The 21,863-nt window shown below is 43.4% G+C and overlaps 2 protein-coding genes across 4 annotated transcripts; one reads left to right on the plus strand and one right to left on the minus strand.

The window, feature by feature from the left end:
• Window positions 1-162: 162 nt before the first annotated feature.
• LOC125000554 (dTDP-D-glucose 4,6-dehydratase-like) lies at window positions 163-10,184 on the plus strand. Its single transcript, XM_047576062.1, has 12 exons — window positions 163-411; window positions 555-621; window positions 701-769; window positions 852-942; window positions 1,016-1,164; window positions 1,240-1,338; window positions 1,424-1,483; window positions 1,571-1,614; window positions 1,713-1,878; window positions 1,971-2,026; window positions 2,305-2,402; window positions 2,488-10,184. Exons 1-12 carry the CDS (start codon window positions 365-367, stop codon window positions 2,544-2,546), a joined length of 1,005 nt encoding a protein of 334 aa, XP_047432018.1. The 5' UTR covers window positions 163-364; the 3' UTR covers window positions 2,547-10,184.
• Window positions 2,897-19,875, minus strand: ddx3xb (DEAD-box helicase 3 X-linked b). Of its 3 annotated transcripts, XM_047577210.1 has the most exons (20): window positions 19,540-19,875; window positions 18,012-18,063; window positions 17,544-17,591; window positions 17,053-17,112; window positions 16,686-16,889; window positions 16,494-16,596; window positions 16,283-16,399; window positions 16,045-16,144; window positions 15,825-15,960; window positions 15,604-15,701; window positions 14,773-14,871; window positions 14,524-14,684; window positions 14,287-14,431; window positions 14,057-14,201; window positions 13,421-13,471; window positions 12,240-12,421; window positions 11,534-11,651; window positions 11,285-11,438; window positions 11,077-11,201; window positions 2,897-10,992 (listed from the first exon to the last, which is right to left on the minus strand). In XM_047577210.1, exons 1-20 carry the CDS (start codon window positions 19,582-19,584, stop codon window positions 10,913-10,915), a joined length of 2,223 nt encoding a protein of 740 aa, XP_047433166.1. In that variant the 5' UTR covers window positions 19,585-19,875; the 3' UTR covers window positions 2,897-10,912. The 3 variants fall into 3 exon arrangements, with proteins under 3 accessions (XP_047433166.1, XP_047433168.1, XP_047433169.1); XM_047577212.1 differs by lacking the exon at window positions 17,544-17,591; XM_047577213.1 differs by lacking the exon at window positions 13,421-13,471.
• Window positions 19,876-21,863: the final 1,988 nt, after the last annotated feature.

Consider the following 21,863-nt stretch of genomic DNA (forward strand, 5'->3'; position numbering starts at 1 on the left):
ATTTTGGGAGAAAAACTAACCGGAAATCTCATTTTCATTTAAGCTCGCTTGACACTGTTGTCTCACGCAGTGGGCTTCGTTGCGTCACCCGTGAGAGCCAATCGCGGAGCAGAAAGCGGCGAACGTGCGACTCAGTCCCCGCCCATTTTCAACGTGTCAACACTGCCGTAAAGGGCCCGGGGCTGTCGTACGTCGCGTTAAGTAAACTAAAGTGCGGAAGAGCATAAAGAACAACTGTACTCCCAGTTACAGAGCCAAGTAACTGGCTCGCCGGGGGGATTATCATGCACGGACCATAAAGGAAGCCGTTATTATGTGCGCAGGAGACCTAAGCGTGAGCTGACAGCTGTCGGAAGACCTGAAGATGGACTTTGACAGGACTGTTTTGGTGACTGGAGGCTACGGATTCATGTGAGTTTTACACATGACCAGTTGCAGCTCATTGATCAATTAATTAACTTATAGAAAGCTAAATAAAGAGTTGTACTTTTAGCATAAACAAGATAAGATTTAATGTTGTGACGTAACGCATGGGGAAATTCAATTGATTCCAGTGGCTCTCATCTGGTGTGTTCACTGGTCAACGGACATCCAGGATGGAGGATTATTAACTTGGACAATGTAAGTCTTCACCGTTTAGTCTCGACAGATATGTCCCTGCGTTTAATATTTACCTGTGTGGAAATGATCTCTCTTTTAGTTGGACTACTGCTGCAGCCTCAGGAGTCTGGAGAGCATTGAAGACAAACCAAACTACACCTTCATCAGGGTAGGAGCTGGAACCAGCCTGAGTGTACTGTTCTGTATTATGAATCACACACACTCACACACGGACTGTGTCCTTCCAACAGGGGGACGTGTGTAACTCTCGGCTGGTAAACCACGTCTTCAACACGGAAAACGTCGACGTGGTCTTCCACCTGGCGGCCAAGACGCACGTGGGTGAGCACCGCTCGTTGGAAACCGCACGCCCGCGCTTTGATGCCGCCCGCCTCACCTTCTGTCCTCCCCTCAGAGAGCTCCTTCGAGTCGCCGTCCAGCTTCCAGCGGGTCAACGTCGACGGGACCGGGGTTCTGCTGGGAGCCGCCCGCTCGGCCCGTCACCGGCTTCAGCGCTTCGTCTACGTCAGCACCGACGAGGTGTACGGAGCCGGCCTGGAAGAGGTCAGGGAAAGACCCATCGGAATTTGCGGTGGCGCCAATGGGTTGTTGGGTTCATGTATGGGTTGTCGGTTGCAGGTGTTTGACGAGAGCAGTCCGGTGAAGCCCTCCAACCCGTACGCTGCCACCAAAGCGGCTGCAGAGTATCTGGTCAGATCCTACTGGGACCAGTATAAGGTAGACACATTAAAATGATCCTTTCTTTCCAAGACTGTCCATTAAACAACCTTCAGTATAACAACGACTATTTGTCCGTTGGCAGTTTCCCATCATCATTACCAGGAGCAACAACATCTATGGGCCCAGACAGTACACAGAGAAGGTACTGTGTCAGATTTCAGGAGGATAACAGATTTGTAGAATGAACTGCTCTCAGATCCTTTCAGACGATATCATCTTGATCTTTCAGGTTATCCCAAGGTTCCTCACCCTGTTGCAAATGAACAAGAAGTGGTACGTTCCTTTCAGCGTTTGTTTTCACAAAGAATAATACAAAACATATATATTTTTAAAAGAAAAATCAGATTCAGAGTCCGCCCCCTCTGCCGCAGCACCATCCAGGGAGTTCTCCCCAAGTCGCGCCACTTCCTGTTCGTCAGCGACGCCGTCGACGCCCTCCTGCTGCTCCTGGACGCAGGCGTCCTGGGGGAAACCTACAATGTGGGGACGAGCTGCGAGATTCCCATCGTGCAGCTGGCCAGGGAACTTGTTAGGATGGTAGGAGCTAATTCAGAAAAGATGCTGGAACGGAAGACCCCCATTAGTGTCAGATACAGTGAATACAGAAGTTTTCTTCTTACTTTTTGTAGGTCAAGGATGTGCCTGATGAGGAGGTGAATAACTGGCTGGAGTTTGTGCCAGACAGGTGAGTAGATACCCCACTAACTCTATTAAACAAAGAGCTTTGCAATAACAGGCTCATAAGCACTAGAGCACGGGGGGGTCCTCAAAGTTTTTGGTTGATTGGACATTTGTCATACATTTTTTTGAATTTTCGCCCCAAAAATTATGTTTGAAAATGATAATAATAATGTATATTTATATATAGCACTAGTTTAATATAGAACACATTTAGTAGGTAGAGGGTCCCTACTTAATCTCTCCATCAGTTTTGGGGGTCCTAACCTAACCTCTGCCGTGTAGGCCGGTTGTCGACCTGCGCTACCCCATCGCGAGCGAGAAGCTGCAGCAGCTGGGCTGGAGAGCCGAGGTGTCCTGGGCTGAGGGCATCAGACAAACCGGTACAGCAACACACACACAGGCCTTTAAAAACACCACGGAGACAATTTAATACAAAATAAATATCCGTTTTTGTCTGTGTCACAGTCAAATGGTATCAAGACAACCCAAACTTCTGGTTGGACATAAGCGAGGAGAGTGGGTGATCGTCTCTGAACCGTGACTGTTGGACCAACCGGACCTGGAAGTGACCGCACTTTATCTTAATTACTGATGTAGCCGATGTTGACAAGCACACTGCTTTGATAATTTGTATTTTTTTTTTTTTAATTAAATTCTGTGGAAGTAAACAGAAACAGAAACCTTGACAATGCTTGCGTCAAACTGCAGCATCGCAGTTCTCACGCAGGCTTGATTGTGTTTTATATGGTAATTAAATGCTACGTTTTACAAATAAAACTCACCATCTGTGTTCAGTTTAATTGTGGGCAGTGATCTGATCTAAATTGCAAAAGGCAGAAAAACACAAAAGAAGAAAAAGAAGAAACGGACGTTGTTTACATTTGCAAATCCAAACCTTTAATTGTGGTAAAATCAGAATAGTTGCACAGTTCTTTTGTTTTGTTTTTTTCTCTTCGTGCAGTGCTCTTCGTGCACAACTGCTAAACTAATACATAAAGCAAATACTAACTACCAGGCCGGTGCTGCTGCGTGTCCACGCCGAGAGGGTCTGGCCATTCAGTAAGGACCGGGGCTTTTTTGTAGAAGCCTTCTGTTCCAGTGTCCTTTCACGATAGCTTGAAAAAGCCTTTCATGTTGAGTTACAAACACACAAAAAGCTCAAGTCAAGGGTGATGGTTTTTTTACCTACCACATGTGTCATATCCATCTGTCAGTGATTGCGGCCTTTCTCGGCGCCGCTTTGCATTCTGGTCGACTGAGGCTACAGTCACAGGACAAATGTTTGAATCCAAGTATAACTACAGTGTGTATGTGCTTATTGGACCCACAGTTAAAACAAACAAAAACAAAAAAAGTACAGGCTTCTTCTCATGCATGACAGATGAATACTCGTCACCTATGCAAAAGACTCCTGGAACGATCGTCGATTCTGATTGGCCAGAAGCCCCCCTCCCCCTCCCCGTCCCGATACGACAGCGTTAACACACAGACGCCTGAAAATATGCAAATCACAACAACATAGCAATAGAACCACAGTTAATTCTGTGTGATGGTGGAGAGTTAAAGATTCGCCACTTGCCAGACATTCACAACAACAAGGGTATTAACAAGAAGGGAAGTGTAAAGATTCAAACAAGAAAATTAAAAAAGAAAGAAAAAAAAATAAACTGACTTGGAGAGAATCTGGACACTTGTTTTTTGTACTGCATGTTTTTTATTTTTTACAAAATGGTCTTTGATCGTTTTGTTAATTTTTTTTTTATTTTAATCCAAACCTTGGCATATGTGGTGGTGTGTTCTCAAATTTGTTTGCCGATTAAAGATGGCTGTTTGCGTACTGATCGTCGTCGTTGGCAATTGAGCCTGTCGCGCTAACGGAACAGGTTTGTGGATCTGATACTGAGTCCGATGTGACTTTACAGGTAAGCCGTGCGGGAGGTTTCTCTTGATGCGTCACAGTCGCGTCAGCTGCGCGCTTCGCGGGGAAATGATGCTTTTTGTTTTAGCCAACGGAAAAAGGACTAGCCTCGTTGCGGAGAAGACGTGCTAATGCCACGTACAGTAACATAATCAAATACTTTAACTTCTTCAGGCCATTTAATTAACTGGATTAGCCAAAATCTGAAGGCTAACAGGTTTGTTCAGAGTGCTAGCGTGCTAAAACTGGCTAACACGTTCTAAATAAAGTGAAGTTTGACCAAATTGCTGCCATGTACAACAACATGATCAAATACTATCACTTCTTTAGGTCATTTAATTTACCAGATTAGCCAATATCTGAAGGCTAACGGGTGGATTATAAGTACGTTACTATGGTGGCCATCTTTGTTTAGAGTGCTAGCGTGCTAAAACTGGCTAAAATGTGAACCTAAGTACAGCAACATAATCAAATACTATCACTTCTTTAGGCCATTTAATTTACAAGATTAGCCAAAAACTAACAATTTATATTTGAAGGCTAACAGGTAGATTATTAGTAGGTTACCATGGTGGCCATCTTGGTTCAGAGTGCTAGCGTGCTAAAACTGGCTAACACGTGAACCAAGGTTTTAAATAAACTAAAGTTTGACCAAGTGACTGCCACAGGATCCCAAAAGAGTTCCTCTTGAAGTGACAGTGAGTGTCTGCCACAAATATCACGCACTTCACACAATGTCGGCTAACTGGTGAGTCGGCCCCGCCACCCTACAGGTATGCTAGTAGCATGACTAACACGCTGTGGTGACTCAGCCTTGTTAAAGATCTCGGTCTTGGTAAAAAGCAACTTTAAATGTTCAAATAAAAGTACGTTGTAAATGAAGAACTACTGCGAACAGTGTCGAGGTTAACGCAAAGTGGTTTACTAAGTGAACGTCGGCCCCATTGGCAGCCCGTTACCGTGACATATTCCGAGAGAAACCCCCCGCACGTTGCGTCTTTAACATTAAAAAGCTCACACTACCCCAGAAAAATAGAAATTTTCACTCATACCAATGACATTCAACATTCAAGTGCCAGTGTTTTTTGTTTACTGTCTTTTGGTCAAGTCACTTTGTAAAATATCAACTTTTGTATTAGGCTTATAAAAATAAATATTTCTCAAAAATGCTTGATAAATTACACAAACTAGCAGCGAAAGTAGACTCGAGAACTCCCCGTGTGCAAACACCTGAATCCTACGGTTGCTGTTAACTAGAACTCCACCTGGTCCCAAAAAACGCTTTCATATCTGGAAGAACCTTTCCAAACGACACACGCGCACTAAAAACTGTGGAGAAACCTCTCTATTCGACACCTAACCGCAAACACGCTCACTCACGCATACATACCTCTCAGAGGTTTGAAGGACATGTGCTACAGAAGATTTAGTTGAAACTTAAAGTAAGTACGTTAAGTATTTTCTGTGGGATTTGAAGTGTTTCTACATCGGAGGGGCCTGCAGGCCGCAGCAATGGGAGCATAGCACCATAAATTGTTCTCTGACGGTCAAAGCACAGGTAACTTAGCTACTGTAGTGACGCAGAATTACTTGCCACGGCGACACCGTCGGTGTGTCGGTAGCCGCGGCAACAATGTGTAAGGATCCTCACTATTTGCTCCGTTAGGGCTGGGTATCACCCTTGTGTTTAAGGCATCAAAAAGTTTGGGAGATAATCAAAAAAAAGCTAAAGTGCTGGGTTTCAGAGGAAGTAAACGGTCCAAACAAATGAGGTTATGTATTCCTTCATGTCATATCATCAACACAGAGCGGCGAAGACTAACCTGCTACGGCCTCTGCATAGCTACAAGTAAAAGCTCAGCTATAGGCTAACATGCTCGCATTGACACGGATATGTTGGTTTACCAAGCATGCTAGCGTTTGCTAATGAACTGAAGTCCTAAGTGTCGCAGGTATTCGGCTGTAAACGGAAGTATTGGGTGAATTTAAAGTAATTATACCCTGAATGACGGCCCTAGCAGGGAGTCTGGACCAAAGTAGCCTACAATCCCACCTTTAATGCCCTGTGGCTCAAGAACGTACCATTAATGCCACAAAATGGCACCAAAATGGCGCCGGGCCGTGGTCCACGCCTCAAACGTATCCGCCGCTTCGCGATGCGTTCACTGGAACGGTTTACTTTTAAGGACTTTGCATCCGCGTCGAAGAATACCCAGCCCTAAACATTTCATTCTTCGGCGATTCAGTCGTTTCAAGGCACCGCGCATGCGTCGGAATTTGGGCCGGTTTCACCCGTACCGAGAAAACGCCCCTAACGAAACATACGCGGAGAATGTTGACGGCTACAGAGTGGAAGCAAGCCACGAGTAACTGAACTCTATTGCACTTAAGGCAGACGTTGAGGGCGCAGGGGGGGGGGGGTTATTTTGGTGAGGTGGTGATTTGGGGCACAGTGGTAGTTACTCTAACACAGTTCAAAACTAATTACAACAGACGTATAAAAGCAAACAAATTGCATATTTACACTATATGCTGAAGTCTTCTACTATTCTACATCTGACTCTATAACTCGAAAATAAAAGAAATAACTCCTATCAAAACATCCATGTATCTACGTGAAATGTTTAGCCGCTCCTTCATTTATTAACATATCTGCCCCCTAGTGGCTGTTAGAAGGCACGGCAACATCTACACACGCAACCACTTTCCTTCACGTGAATTGCTTCCGACAGTTTTTTTTTTTTTAATTTTTTCATTTTTTTTTTAGAAAGCTTTGCATTTGTATTAAAACACAAGAGGCTGCGGCAGCCGCATGCGAAGGTTGTGGTCGCCATAGATTCAAGTAACAAAAAGCCGACGTCGCCTCTCGCGCAGGGAATGTCAGTCAACGTGTTGATTGACGGTTGTGTTATTCAGTCAATATTCGAAGGCAGAAGCTGCTTTCGATAAAACTCAAAGTTGTTGAGCAACTGCCGACAACGCAGCTGGTAAACGAAACATCTACGTGTAACGGTATCCACGACACTAAGTGCAAATGAAAGAGATCTGTTCGTGTGTAAAGTGAATTCTAACCTAAGCAAATCCTCCATAATTGATTGTCATTTGCAACGCATTGTCCTGTTACTGATTTCTATCCATCAACAGTCCTTGTAAGACATTTGACATGGAGACTATCCACCATTGCTGCAGGAGAAAATTAAAAGTGTGCGTTCGCGTTCATGGACTCAGAAAAACAAAAAAATAAATAAAAGAATCGGGTGCTAAAATTGTCTATTGGGACACCTCTGTCAGTTCTGGTCAACAGTTTAATCAGAGATTTAACCGGCGCTCATAGCGGCTCAAGCTAACGTAAGAAAAAGTTTTTGGGTTTGTCGTGAGAGGACACGGTGTCCCGAAAACCAGGTCAAGTGAGATATCTTACACCATAAATTCCGACAGTAAGAGACGCGTCTTTGCACCAAGACACTACTTTCTTTTGTTTTGTTTTTTTTTACATGTTGTACGTGACCTGCGCTCCGCTTCCTAAATATTACGTAGTAAAATCAACTGGTTTCACTAAACTCCTTCAAAAAAGCACTCGAGTGATCTGAAGACTGGCCTGAATCGGACTTCTGGTTAAAAACTAGTCGGAAAATCACAGAAGAATTGAAAAAAAAAAAAAAAAAAAAAGGAAAAAAATCAGATAGTTCTAACTAAAGCCTGCTACTGATCTGTAATTATTTTTCTTCGCATTTTTAACTCCTTGACCAAAAAACAACAACACTTGCATATGTTTTATTGTCTTGGTTCAGCCTAGTCATTTGTCAAAGACAGTGGGCAACTTGAGGGAACCTGCCCCGTGAAAGGATTCCTCCATGGATTCATTTAACTCATTGGTTTATTTATGTATTTTATGTTCGTCAGCCGCGTTCAAATTGCCCACTGAGCTAAGCTCACCAGACGCCGTCTGGTCCAATGTTGAGTGATCGAATGTAATTTCCTATGCGTCAAGTGTTGTTTAACTTATAACTCACATTCTTTTCTTTAAAGAAGTGTTGAACTATTTACATTTAATCTAGGTTCTACATGTAAACGAAACAAATTAACAGCCTGATAGAAATTAATCATTTTCCCCCACCGGGTAGCAACTGAGTATTTTTTTTTTGCCTTTATTTGCTGCTAATTGACACAGTGGGCTTTTCTACCACTGAACCATCCAAACGTACAGTGGAGTTCCCTTTACGGGTTCAATCAGGGATGAAACGTGGACTAACCCTAACCCTAACCCTAACCCTAGGTACAGGTCAATTGCACCTAGAAGCCTGGTTCTACAGCAGAGCCAAGCTAGGGCTACCCAGGAATTAGACTCAGCCCTGTTATGCCACTTTTCCACCAGCACAATTTAGCCTGTGTTTCTCAATGTGCTTGCAAGATTTTGCCAGCAAGGGTACGTTCAACGCATGACCGGTCATGTTGTTGTGCCAATAAATACGGTAGCTGCCAAGACTGCCGGTCTACTCCGGAAAGACGACAGGAGAGTGGCGCAGCTTTGACGGAAACAAACTAGCTACGTGTGTTGTCCTGCTCGTTGGGTGAAAATGTCGACTTGTACCAATATTTTGGCGACACTGCAAATCAGGAAGTGAGTTCATTAAAAAGACAAGGCACGGCAAAGCAGGGAGGAGCTGCTGGGTGGAAAGCAAGCAATGTTGAAGCAGGTCTTTGGTTTGGAAGCAATAATTTAACATGGGATTTAACGTGGTGAACTATTGTGCTTGATCGTAGTAAAGTAAGAGGCTAAAATGTGCTCTGGATGCGTGGCGTTACATCCTCGGGAAGCCCTGGCCGCCTGCTCCCTGCGGTAAAAATTAAAATAAAAATTAAATTAAAAAATGCCCGATTATCCAATTCTTTAATTTACCCCCCTCGCCTCAACAGATCTGAAAGACAATAAACTGGAATGACTTATTTTAGAGAAGACTCTTCATGTAACTCTCCAGGATAGAGTGAGCAAGAAAATTTGGAACTCTTTTGAAAGTTGTGTATCCCCTTGAAAGAAGCTTTTGGCGAACAAGGGAGTCGGTGTTTGTTTGTGGAGGCAGGACTGGTTTTCCCGGGAGCGCGGTGGCACTAACGGTGGGTTGAACAGCTATGGACGCTGGTCAGTAACGGGCAATCTTTCAGCAGCAGCTGCGCAGTTTCCGATTTCTAACCCAAAAAATGATTCGCAAGTGGAAAACACCAGGCTTTTCAACAGCTCGTGTACACGGCGAAGTAATGGAACAATTGAAACGGATACTCTACGAGAGTGTGAGAGTGGCACAGTAGGTTTTGATTAAGGGATCTACGTTTCCATTTATGTCCGAATGGTAAGAAACTACCGCCGGGACAGGGCTGCTGCTGCTGCGAAGCTAAACCAGTGGCTCTGCTACAGACGGAAATTGACCCGACCGTTAGTGACAAGATGGCTTCGGGAAACCCGACTGCGAGCTCAAACCAGAGCTGTAGATGTGACACACAGGTCAATGAGTAGGACTCCGTTTCCCAAAAGCATAAAACCACTGCTGTTATATCTGCTCGTTGGCTTCTTCTTCTTCTTCTTCTTTTCTTAAATGTAATCAATGTAACATCATTTTGGCCCATATTTAGTCGCATATCTTTACATATGGTGACAGTGGTGATATGCTTTGGGGGAACCAGCTCATCAGAGTCCTTCTGATTAATTTTAACTCCTATAAGTAGATAAGGAATTATTTTGAGTTTCCTTATCTCAGTTTTTGTTTTTTTTTTGCCAAGGTTTGATTTAGTTCAAGCCTAGTTTGTTTCCTTCCAAATGGAAATAAAAAAAAAACATGTTTAAACCCATACATGACATTAAATACACATTTTTTTTCTTTTTTTTTTTTTAGTCACTATTGGCTTATACTGGCAGCCAGTTACGTGTTATGGCAATAAAAACAACAAAAAATAAGAGACAGTGTTCAAATTGTTAAAGGCACAGTACAGAAACAGATGATTCTCCATTAATGCTTAAAACAAAGAAATGCTGTTAACAACCACAAGTCCTCAGGCTGTTTGCTAGCGTTATTGCTAATGGGCAACAACGTTCCCGTTTGTCCAGCCCCTTACCGCTTCCTTCTGTCACTTAGACTTGGCAAATCAATATTTCGATGTTTTAAAAAGGTGGAAAAATAAAAAACGAAACAAAACAAAAAAAAAATTTGCCGTTTCTGTGGCCACTTTTTTTTTTTTTTTTTTTTTTTTTAATATCCATCATATAAGAGAAGGAGACCTCAGCCAGTTCCTATTTTTGAATTTATATGCAGGCGCACTTCGACGTCTTGCCTATCTCTATACTTTAGAAAAGGATTTGGCCGGTGATTTACAACATGGCCGTGCGTTAAATACAAAGATGATGTGAGGTGATGCGGGGAGCCTGACCGGCGTTGGGTGAATGCAGACAAAACACAATGAAGCCAAAACTCAAATCTTAAGTGTGGGGGAAAAAAAATAAAAAATAAAAAAAAAGGACTTCCCCCTTCTACGGTCCACGCGTTGTAAACCTTGCACGTCCTACTTTATGGGGATAAAGAACACCTATGACTTTAACTGGTTACTCTTCCTCAGACACATGGACACAGGTTTGTTGCTAGCGTGAAGCTAACGAGTAAATCTGTGCCCGGCGTTGAAAAGCAACCAACCAAAATGGAATAATTCCTCTAAAATGCTACCTATTTCAAGAGGTGAGATCCGAAAGAGAAAGAAAGAAAAAAAAATTGGAAAGACAAAGGTGGAGATGGACAGGAAATATCTGAGGAGTAAGTAAAAGATGTGAATGGGGATGGAAGGAGGGCTATATAAATGAGTATAAATAGTTTAATAACATGCACTGGGGTTCGGGGTGTTAATGGAGGCGGCTAGACGGGTGGGAGAAAGGATGGAGGATGAGAGAGAAGAGGAAAAAGGGATGAGCAGATGGGGAGATGGAGGAACCTAGTTGCCCCACCAGTCAACTTGAGAGTGTGAGTAGTTGCCTCCGTATCCGTCGCTGGTGTAGAAGTTGCCAAAGCCTCCTGATTAGAAGGAGAAAAGAAGGTCAGCTCTACTTTCTCGTGTCTGCTGCTTTTACCCAGCACATCTCCAGACCAGATCCTCACCTCCTCCGAAGCCACGGGTTCCTCCGTGTCCCGCCTGGTTGCGAGCTCCGCGTCCTCCGAACCCTCCGGGGTTGGCCCCTGCGGCCGTCTGGCGGTAATCACGTGCTCCAAACCCGCCTGAGAACCTGGTGGTAAAAATGAACGACATCATGTGAATTAAATACGGTTATTCTGACTATGTGAGGACACTTAAAGGAGGCACGAGTACCTCTTAGAGCGCCCCCTGTTGCTGCTCTTGTGCTGGTGTTCGTACGCCAAGCTCTCAAGCCACGAGGGAACTTCCTGTTTGGCCTCCACTAGGATATCCAGCAGGTCTTTAGTGATGTTTCCGTTTTTATCATTGAAGAACGACGTGGCCAGGCCTACGGGAAACACGCACATGCACACACACAAAAAAAAAACAGTCAACAAATCTTAGTGGGACACTTCCGTTCACTAGCATTAGACGCAGCCTTACCCAGGTTTCCTACTCGTCCTGTACGTCCAATGCGGTGAACGTACTCCTCGATGTCACTTGGCAGGTCGAAGTTGATGACGTGTTTCACGTTGGAGATGTCCAGACCCCGGGCGGCTACCTGAGAAAGCAACACAATAGTAGAAACATTAAAAACAAACAAAAAAACACACTATATAAACAATAAACTCACACAGGTACAATGATGCTATAACCAAGATAATATTCCTGTCTCTATTGAGGCCGTCAGTAAATATTAGTATCGACCACAGACAGTGTAAAAAGTTGAACTGCTCCTCTAAAATGAAGCCAAAGCGAGTAGAGCTCCCCCTGGTGGCTGGAGGCTGCAGTATAGGTCATAAAGTCCACCTACTCCATGTTAGTGGATGGGATTTAGACCAACTAAAGCACTAAAATACAAGTTAAAAGATGCCTTCTGTCATTTTAGGTGGTTAATATAATGTTGATGCATGTTCAAGTGTCATTGTTTTGGATAAGTTTTGTTTTAGTTAATTATTTGACATTATAAAAACAAGATGCGACTTAATGGCGGCTACCAGTTGCCATGCTGACCACTCCGTGAATACATACAGTGTATAATTCAAGATTTGCTTTAGGCCCTATCCCGCGGAAAAATGTGGCCAATACAAGGAAGTGGAGACATCTCTGTGGAGTGTACCCATTTCTGCATGACGACAGGCGCACTCACCGCCGTAGCCACTAGAATAGGGCATTTTCCTGATCTGAACTGGTTCAGGGCCTCCTCTCGGTCTCTCTGGGAACGGTCTCCGTGGATACTGGTGCAGGCGTAACCCTCCCGATACAGGAAGTCCTCCAAGGCGTCGGCGCCTTTCTTGGTCTCCACGAAAACCAGAGTCAACGAGTCCTTACCTGGTCAACCGACAGAAAAGACGGCATGGGTCAATGCCCGAAAACCTCCACTTCACTTGTTCAAAATAAAGCAGAGCTGCATTGCGTTTGGACTGAAATTATCATGGTGCGCAACTATGGCGCTGCCTCCGACGGGAGCATCATTGCACGAATCCATTATACGAAACGGAACTGCTTCAGCAAATCTAACCAGGCTTTTATGGAACTGCCTTACAACAAAAAAAAGGTACCAACACGAGAGCCGTCAAATTTTATAGTCATGCAAATAACACGTTGATGTCCTAAATGAAAAGCCACTTTAAAGCCATTTGAGAAGACAAACAAAACCTGCTGCAGCAGTTGTGTACGTCTATGTGCTATAGTGCGAACAAATCATAGATACAGGACATCATCACAGCCATGTTCGTAGGTCGTATGTCATGTAAGGGTGTTTCAGTCCATGGTGTGACACATGCAGGTTGCCGAATCACGTCACATAACAATCGATGCTTTTCTACGACCGGAGTAGTGCAGTGTGCATCAAAAACAGGAAATCATCAGAAGGATAAAAAAATAAAATAAAGTAGCGCTGTGTTTTCATGCAGGCACTACTGGGGCCGTTGATGGATAGATTTTGGTCACTGCATCGCCCTCCAACATCCACCTCCTCCTCCTCCTTCACTACTAAATGACCCACATCCATAAGGAGTTTTTAAGCTGTGAAGACGCGACCAGAGTCTCTCCATCAAGGCTTTGGGTCCGACATGAAGACACCACAGCAACATAATGTACGTAAAAAGATGCCACAAAAACTATCCGACTAATAAAAATGATAAAAAAAACAACGAAACAAAACAGGTGTTTCATTTGAGCAGACTAGACTCGTGAAATGGCACACGGAACCGAAATCGAGTGAATGAACAAGGGATTCTCCATCCACCGAGAAGAATTATAAAAGTCAAGCAGAATTACTTAAAAATATGAAATGACAGATAGAAGTTTCTTGATTGAGGATCTTACCAGGTTTCTCTATGTTGTCTCCAGTATTGTCCTGTACCTCGCTGGGGATGACTTGGGATAAAACCACACCAAACCACCGACATGTAAACTGCACTCAGTAACCAGTTGACAACCAAACTTGTATACCTAAGTTGCTTTATCAACACACAAGTACACCGAGCACCACAATGAAACGTTTTAGATTACGGAAAACTCGAGTGAGAGGAGATATTCTGAGCGACTTAGGCTACTAGGGATGGCCGGTGCCTTTGCGAGGCCAAGAAATACAATATAATTTGATGACATATCATCTATTAAACTTGCAGGATGCTTCTTGCTCTAGAAGCAGGAAGACTTTGAAATTAGATTTAGTCAACCCCTGTCAGAGCTGCTTGGAATGAAATGCAGCCCTGCCTACATAATGTGTGAACTCTCTGAACAAAGATAGACATTATAGACATAGTGCTAAGCATGGGACACATAGAAATGTGTTGGCTGGAATGTGAAGATGACAATATGGTAATGGCAAAAGGACAGAGGAAATAAAATTGCATCGTGTGTGTGTGTGTGAACATGTGTTAGCTCGACACAGATGTGGAAATTTCAGTTCGGGCGCATGGTGATGTGTTTTTAAGTCCGTATGAAGTTATTTCTCACCTGTAGCACTGAGCAGGTCCAGGAGGAAAGACCTCTTATCGCTCTCTTCTACCCACACCACTTTCTGAGTGATGTTCTCTGAGGTGGAGCCCACTCTGCCCACCGCCAGGAAGATGTACTCCTCCAGGAAATCCCTGGCGAGGATCTGCAGAACAGGCGTGCGACGTGCTTACTGGCTAATCGTTCAAGAGGAGGCGCTTAATCTCGAGAACCGGTTAGTGAAGACGCACCTGGATCTCTTTAGGAAACGTAGCGCTGAACATCATGGTTTGCCGGATGCCTTTATGTGGCATGGTGTCCTGTTCGACGATGCGTCTTATCTGTGGTTCGAAGCCCATGTCCAGCATACGATCTGCCTCATCTAGGACCAGGTAGCTAGAGTAAACAGATAAAGAGAAATTATATATTAAAAAAAAAAAAAGAAAAAAGATTATTTTATCCCTAAAATCTTTCTGTGGGCGTCTTACTTGCAGTAGTCCAGTCCGATCTTGCCCCTCTCCATCATGTCCACCAGTCTTCCTGGTGTAGCCACCAGCAGGTGGCAGCCTCTTTCCAGGTCTCTAATTTGCTGGCCGATGTCTGCGCCTCCGTACACAACGCAGGGGCGCACTCTGGAGCGATAGGAAAACTAGCAACGAAACAGAAAATAAGGGGAAGGATGAAGAAATGCTTCCACCGTTCTGGTCTTGCCTGTAAATGTGTGTGCGTTAATATACCTTCCTGGCCTCATCATATATCTGCAGAGCCAGCTCTCTGGTCGGAGCGAGCACCAGAGAGATGGGGTACTGCTTACGCCGCCCGTACTTTCCGTTCTCCTGCAACGCAAAGGCGACACCACATTTCTGCTTGTGAGGCCAGATCCATCAATGGGGGCAAGTTACAAATGTGAGGGGTTGCAAGCTTTTGACTTCCACACTAAGAAACACGATTAATCGCGATTAAATATCGTCCATTTTTAATCTATATTAATAGCATGCAAACTGAGTACTTTGACATGTCATTATTACACACGATTGTACAGATTAATACAATATATATACTGAAGCTGTTTGATGTATTTTTTAGCTGCAGTCATCTGTTCAAAAGCACTATAGCTCAAAAAGTATAAAAACCACAGCTTAGATATTTGTATATATAATCTGCTCACACATGGGCAAATGTGTGTATCTTACAAACTAAATGACTAGCAATGGTTAGAAATTAAGCATTTTATTGTCTAATACTACTACTACAAAACAAGGGAAACCGTGTGGTTACAATGTCTAAGGGTTAATGGGGTGGGCGATACTGGGAATTTTGGTACCGATCTGATACCTGGTAAATATAGAGCTAGTATCTCCTAGTATTGATTCCTTTTTACTTGAAACTTCATGATCATTGAATAACTTTGGAATTTTGCCTTTAGTTAGTTGATTATCAATCTCACCACACTAGTATCGATCTGAGACCGATGCTAACCTTGGTATCGTTACTATCGATATTTATTTCGATACGCCCAGCCCCAGTTATTAACACTTTCTTAAATGTCACCATATTTTTTCCCTCACCTGTCCAGAGGCTTTAGCTGCATTAAGAGCCTCTCCTGGTCCCTCAGTGAAGATCTGGCTGAGAATTGGAAGCAGGAACGCTGCCGTCTTTCCAGAACCTTAAGACACAAAGTCGAACTCATCCACATGCCTTCAGTATCTCATTTCACAGCATTGTCTTAGGAATCTAATAATAGTACTAGTATTTTGTTCATGGATATGTCAGTTTTGTGCGCATCTACCTGTCTGTGCGCAGGCCATGAGGTCTCTCTTGGACTTGACAATAGGAATGGCGTATTTCTGGACTGGAGTGGGTCTGGTGTAGCGGCTCAGAGCGATGTTGCCCATGATAATCTCACCCATGTCCACATCTTGGAACTACGGGAAAACAAACAGGCTCGTTTATTTTAAAAAGAAGCTGGAACACGACGGCTCAGCTGCTCATTAAAAAGAGCTGCTTACACTCTCGATGTGGTGAGGGCAGTTCTGTCCTGTAGCCTCAACGGGAATGTCATCGTATTTCTCAAAGTTAATCCCAGTGTTGCTGCCGGAGAACAACTCACTACGGAGATACAGAGCGTGTTAGTGTGATGTTCAGAAAAGACACATAATGCCATAATTATGAGTTTTCTTTCTAAACTGCTTCTCTTATTAAAAGATCTGCCTTCCCTTAACTTGAATCCACCGCTTTAAGACTCACTGTTCAAGCCGTTCGTTTCGTGGGGTTGGTTTGGACCAGTCTCCGTCGTCTCTGGACTCCTCCACCCAGCGGCTGTTTCCTCCTCCTCCACCTCCACCGAATCCACCGTGCTCGAACCTGATCACAGCGGGTTTGTTTTTAAAATCCTACAATCCGCGCCGCCTTCCACAGCTTAGAGAAGTGAGCTATTCAGTGAATCTCATCTACTCACCTCCCTCTATTAGCGTTGCCTCTGTCGTTGAAGAACGCCGACTTCCCCCGGTTATTGCCAAAACTGCCATAGGCTTCCTTTGCGGTGTTCCAGCCGCCGGCGTCTGACGGGAGAACGGATGGAAAACTTTTAGAGGTCAGCTTCATGCGTCAGCACAGAGTGGCATCAGCGGCTGGTCTCACATGTACGCACCTTTGTTGTCGTACCCGACGAAACCCATCGGCTGCGCCGGGTTGATGGGGTTGAAGGCTCCGCCCCTGTTGCCGCGGTAGCCGCCTCCGCCGACGCCGCCCCGGCCCCGCTCCATGCGGGGCGGGCCGCGGGTAAACGAGTTGCCGGCTATGCGGGCGTCGTGGTAGCCGTTGACGAAGTTGTTGCGCCCCGCGTCCCAACCGTCTGCAGGGGGGGAGGAGACAAGACATCATCACAGGCCACCGCAGGATATTACACATTCTTCCATTTAATCACATAATTACAAAGCAGATTTCAACGACAGGTTTATGAGGCAACTCCCTGTTCAATCTGACTCGGCCATTTCTGTTTTTGTGCTTGAACTTACAGTTGGCTGCAGGCGCAATGGTGTAGCCACCGGGTCGTCCAGCGGCAAAGGCATTTCCTCCTGAAAAAGAGACATTTCAATTGTGGTTACCGCCGGAAACAGATGCAGCGACAACACAAATACTTATTCTGGCGTTATTGTACAAATGGGTTCTGGAGGACTCTTTCAACATCTCCTACAAATAGGCTGAAATTTCATTTTTCAGATGAATTAATTAGTAGAAAATTGACTTTCTCCTGAGTGTGTGTGAGTGTGTGTGTGTGCGTCTATCACCAAATCTGGCCACACAGATTTCCAAAAACAAATAACTTTGCCTGGGTTGTATTAAATGAGCGCTTCAGCTTCTGATGAATGGTTCCAAATAAAGATGTCTTACAAGTGTTTCTCGAAGCGCTTATGGGGCAGGGAACCCATTAATGCGGTCACACACAAACGTAATGAAAACACACAAAACGGTGCTCGTTATTTCAAGGAAATTTCACACCACTCACCATTTTTGGAAACGTCTTTGTTCCGTAAATGTGGAGGAATATATCGTCCTGTGACAGACATCAGTTACAGAACTTACGTTACACTGAATATGTAATGATATCAGATTTAAATGAAGAAATTAGTTTGAGATTTATTGTGTTGACTAAAGTTTAGAAAATAACATGAGGAATCAGCTTTTTTTTTTTTTTTTTTTTTTTTGGATATGCCATGACCTGGATGACTAAAACCCATTTCTACAACTAAATGCATTAAAACCACTATGTGATGTCCATATGTAATGAATTATAAAACCTCTGTTTGAATTATTCAAAACATCACCCGTGCGTATGCATGTATCTGAGTCTACACATGTTCCCAGTGTCAGCACACAGTATTTTTTTTTTTTGTGAGTGTGTGACGCATTTAAACTAAATAAACAAACGAACAAAAAAAATAAAAAATACAAAAAAAACATGTAGGCAGCTTACTATTGGTCCCTCCACCTTGTCCGTCGGCACCGGTCAAGTCTAGGACAGCGAGCTGGAGAAACAAAGTCACAAATAACTAAACTTTCACACTCGTTCGTTTTCAAAAGCACAAAAGTTACTGTTTAAGATTTTTTTTTCTTTTTTTTTTATCAAAAAAAATGTTACTCAATTACTCAACTCATATTTTAACATAAATTCTAAGAAAATTCTATCAATGAGTTTGGGGCTGCCAGTGAGATTTTTTTTAATTTTTATTTTTTGAGTAACTCTTGGGGTTGTGTATCTAAATTTCCACAGCATTTTTCCACCAAATTAAAAAGTGCATGAACTCAGAGTATTAGAAACTCATTTGATTGTTTGTTTACCTCTTTTTGATTGTTAGACAGGCTCTGTTTTTTTGATTTTTTTGTTGTTGTTTGTTTTTGAGCTTCCCGTTTGTTTTATTTTCTTACAATTAATGACTCCCAACAGGACTTTAACCAGACTGTCCAGATATGAAGGCAAGGAAGGTTACTGTGTTTTTCCTTCATTCCAGGCATCGCTAGATTTGGTCGATTTGGTTTGAGCCTCGGCGAGCACTGATTAAATTCACAGCTGCTTTGAGACACCGAAAATACTCTTTAATTAATCTCGCTGCTGTTCAGGAAACCACTTTGGGCTTAATGCGCTCGTTTCCAGTGTTTGTTTTTGATCATCTCCCACACTGCACCAGCAGGAGAAAAAAAAATGCCATTGCAGCTGAACTCTAAGGGACCTAGAATGAATGTGTAATTTGTTTAAATGGACGGCCGGTGCTGTACATTAAACTCGCCGTGCCGGAGAGACCTCTCCAAAATATCAGCTGAGTACATGCAGTACTTTTCTGTTGCCATCCAACTGTCTGACCAGTCAGACACAGCTAGACTACGTTGATGGTGACGCAGAAGAAATGACCATTTTTTAAGCGGGACGCAGCCAAGGCAAAGGCACAAAGGCAGTCTCAACACTGCGTAGTAGCCGAAAACCGACGGGAAACCCTGTCAAATGCCGCATTATCTCGGTGTCAGAGGGGCTAGCTCCATCCCCGCACACCTCCATTTTATTATAGTGTCGAGCTGCAAGACAAACGCAGTGAACGGAATAGTCGATGGGTGCGTTTCATTTGTTCACCCGGCGCGGCCAGCGGCACCGTTAGTTATCACTTAGCTCTTCGCTGCAATGAACAACAACGTCTGTTTGCACTCAAAGTTGCCCGTCATATATAACAGTAAAATTAAAGTTTTATTAACCTATCACACAACTTTTAAGTATAATGACATAAAAGCACATCCAAGTTCACGCAGCAGTGTTGAAAAATGTTTTTGCACATCGAGTGGCCCCCACTCCGTACACCGCCCCTCCGCCACTTTTGGACACTTGCGTGTAGAAATCGAGCGCACACAGCGCTAGGTAGCACGGTAGCATCCCGTTAGCGGCTAACGTTCATCCCTGCCCTTATTACACTTTTCATCAACTGACCCTGCAAACGAATTAAACTGGCGCGGCTTACCTGCTGCTCTAGACCGTGGGCATTTTCGACGGCCACATGACTCATAACTATAGAATACGGAGGAAAAATGTTGCCGTTGAAAAAGGACCTCTTTGTTTGCCGGGTTTGATGTAGTGTTATTTCTCCTTTGCGCTAGCTTGTTTCTGTGGTTACGAAAGATGACAGTTATTTCATTGGCTTAACAGTTGTACGCAACTTTGCAAAATACTAGCAATGGATTTCAAGTGGAGGTAAATCCCTGTATTTTAGCCTCAAGGATGATACTTCGTGCAAACTCAGCTGATGTCGGTTTGCTCTTCAGCTGAAGCTGAGATGAAGCTCGTCATGTACCAGTTAAGCACGCATTAAGACAACAGGAAAAACATCCGGTAATGTCAAAATAATAGTCGTTTTGACCAAAACATGGCCATTAAAACTTTGTTAACTACGAACATAAAAATACAATATATATCGACAATAATATACATTATTCAACTTACGTGTAGATATGTTAAATAAAATCTATTTTATTTAATTTGCCAGTTTTGTGAAACCACAGTAACCAATGCTAGTTTTTAATTTGCAGTCCTAAACTCAGTTTTAAGATTATACAAGTAGGCCCAGCCACTCGTTACGTACTTCACATGGGGTTATGGTTAGCCATAACCAGCCGACAGGTCCTTCACTTAATATTAAAACAATTAGGATTTTTCCTTACTTCCGGGTTTACGCTGTTTGTCGCTAGCTAGCTTGATGGACACGTCTAAAATGTTTTTAATCAAAACATCGCGAGACTTTAACAACAGTTTATCGCGATACTGGTACCAAAAGAAAAGAAGAGCAATCACAAGTTTACTGTGAATAAAATAACTAATTAGAAAAAAAAAGAAGATGAACGTACCAAAGCATATTAAGGGTACAAACTGAAATTAACTGGGCAAGTGTTGGAGGTATCCTTCTATGTCTATAAAAGCAACTTTAATATGGCTTTATTTTAACCACAATACATACACTGTACAAACAAATATTTGTCATGGTTGATTTGCATATAACTTCCTTTAACCACATGCATATTTTATTTCACCTGCTTTTTTGTACTCTGTTTTTTGTTACTTCTTTACTTTGGTTGCAGGTGATGTAAGCACTGTCAGCTTTATTTTTGTAGGACTACGAAAATTAAGTGTCACTTTTGTCTTATTGAGCGTGTTGGACTTCAGATTTATAAAAATCATAAAACGCTCCTGTTACAGTTTTGGTTGTAGCTTGTGTCAAACATTGATTCCTGACCACTTTGAATGCAGGAAATTTTTGTTAAACTCGCCCAGAGACATTTATAGCCCATTAACAAACCATTTAATACCCAGCACAGCGCAGTTCACGCTGACCCCTGTGCCCTTTAATTGTGGCATTTGGTCTGTGGTGAAACGCGTCCCACTTGTGGCAAAAATGATTTACAACAGTTTCCATTGTTGCTTTACCTTTCCCCTCTGTACTTTTTTTTTTTTGGTCCACACAAACGAAAACACTGACCTAATTGAAGAACAAACGTCAGTTATGTTACACATGTCAAATTCTTGGAAAGGATACAAACGGGGTCAGCGGTGTGAACAGACTTTCTAAAGAACACAAAAGAAGGTCATGTGTCAGCATATGGGCTGAAAGGAGCTAGGGCTAGGAGTTGTAGGGTGGCATAGCCAAGACCTAGCTCGGGTAATAACTGGAAGTGTAATTATTAAACATATTATTACGATTGCATTTCTTGAAACCAACCAGATTGCAAAGAACTGAAGGTTGCTAGCTCGGAGGCTGGTTAACTAAAGGGATTTTGAAAATGGCAGCACGGATACGCAGCCGGTGAGAGGCTAGCAGCCCTCATCCATTGACTACTCCTGCATTAACGTACTGCGCGTTTTTCAGATAGCTGATTAGTGAGTCACGATCTCAGGACGAGCAAGTATACAAACCCTAACGCATCCGTTGTGCCATTGCTTGCACATACGCCGCATTCATTTCTGACAGTTTAAAGTACACCTTTCATGTACACACCCAAGCCAACAGCACATTTAGACAACTAGCAATTAACTTTTGTTGGGGGAGGAAAAACTAATTCATTCTTTATTGGGAATATTAAGGGCATACCCGGGTGCTGAACTGTCACGTGGTATAGCTGAGGTCAATCCATCAGGAATTGGTCTGCTCTCACTTAATTACTTTAAATCCATTGCTATGGGTAGGTATCAATCACCCCTCAATACCGTGTGAAAAAGCCCCCTACCTACATTCACAAGATGTGCCGCCTGCGAAGTGAAAAGGGGAACATCCTGTGCGCAGGTGGTGGTTTGGCT

Source organism: Mugil cephalus, chromosome 23 (assembly GCF_022458985.1).
Source record: "Mugil cephalus isolate CIBA_MC_2020 chromosome 23, CIBA_Mcephalus_1.1, whole genome shotgun sequence".
Classification (NCBI taxonomy): domain Eukaryota; kingdom Metazoa; phylum Chordata; class Actinopteri; order Mugiliformes; family Mugilidae; genus Mugil; species Mugil cephalus.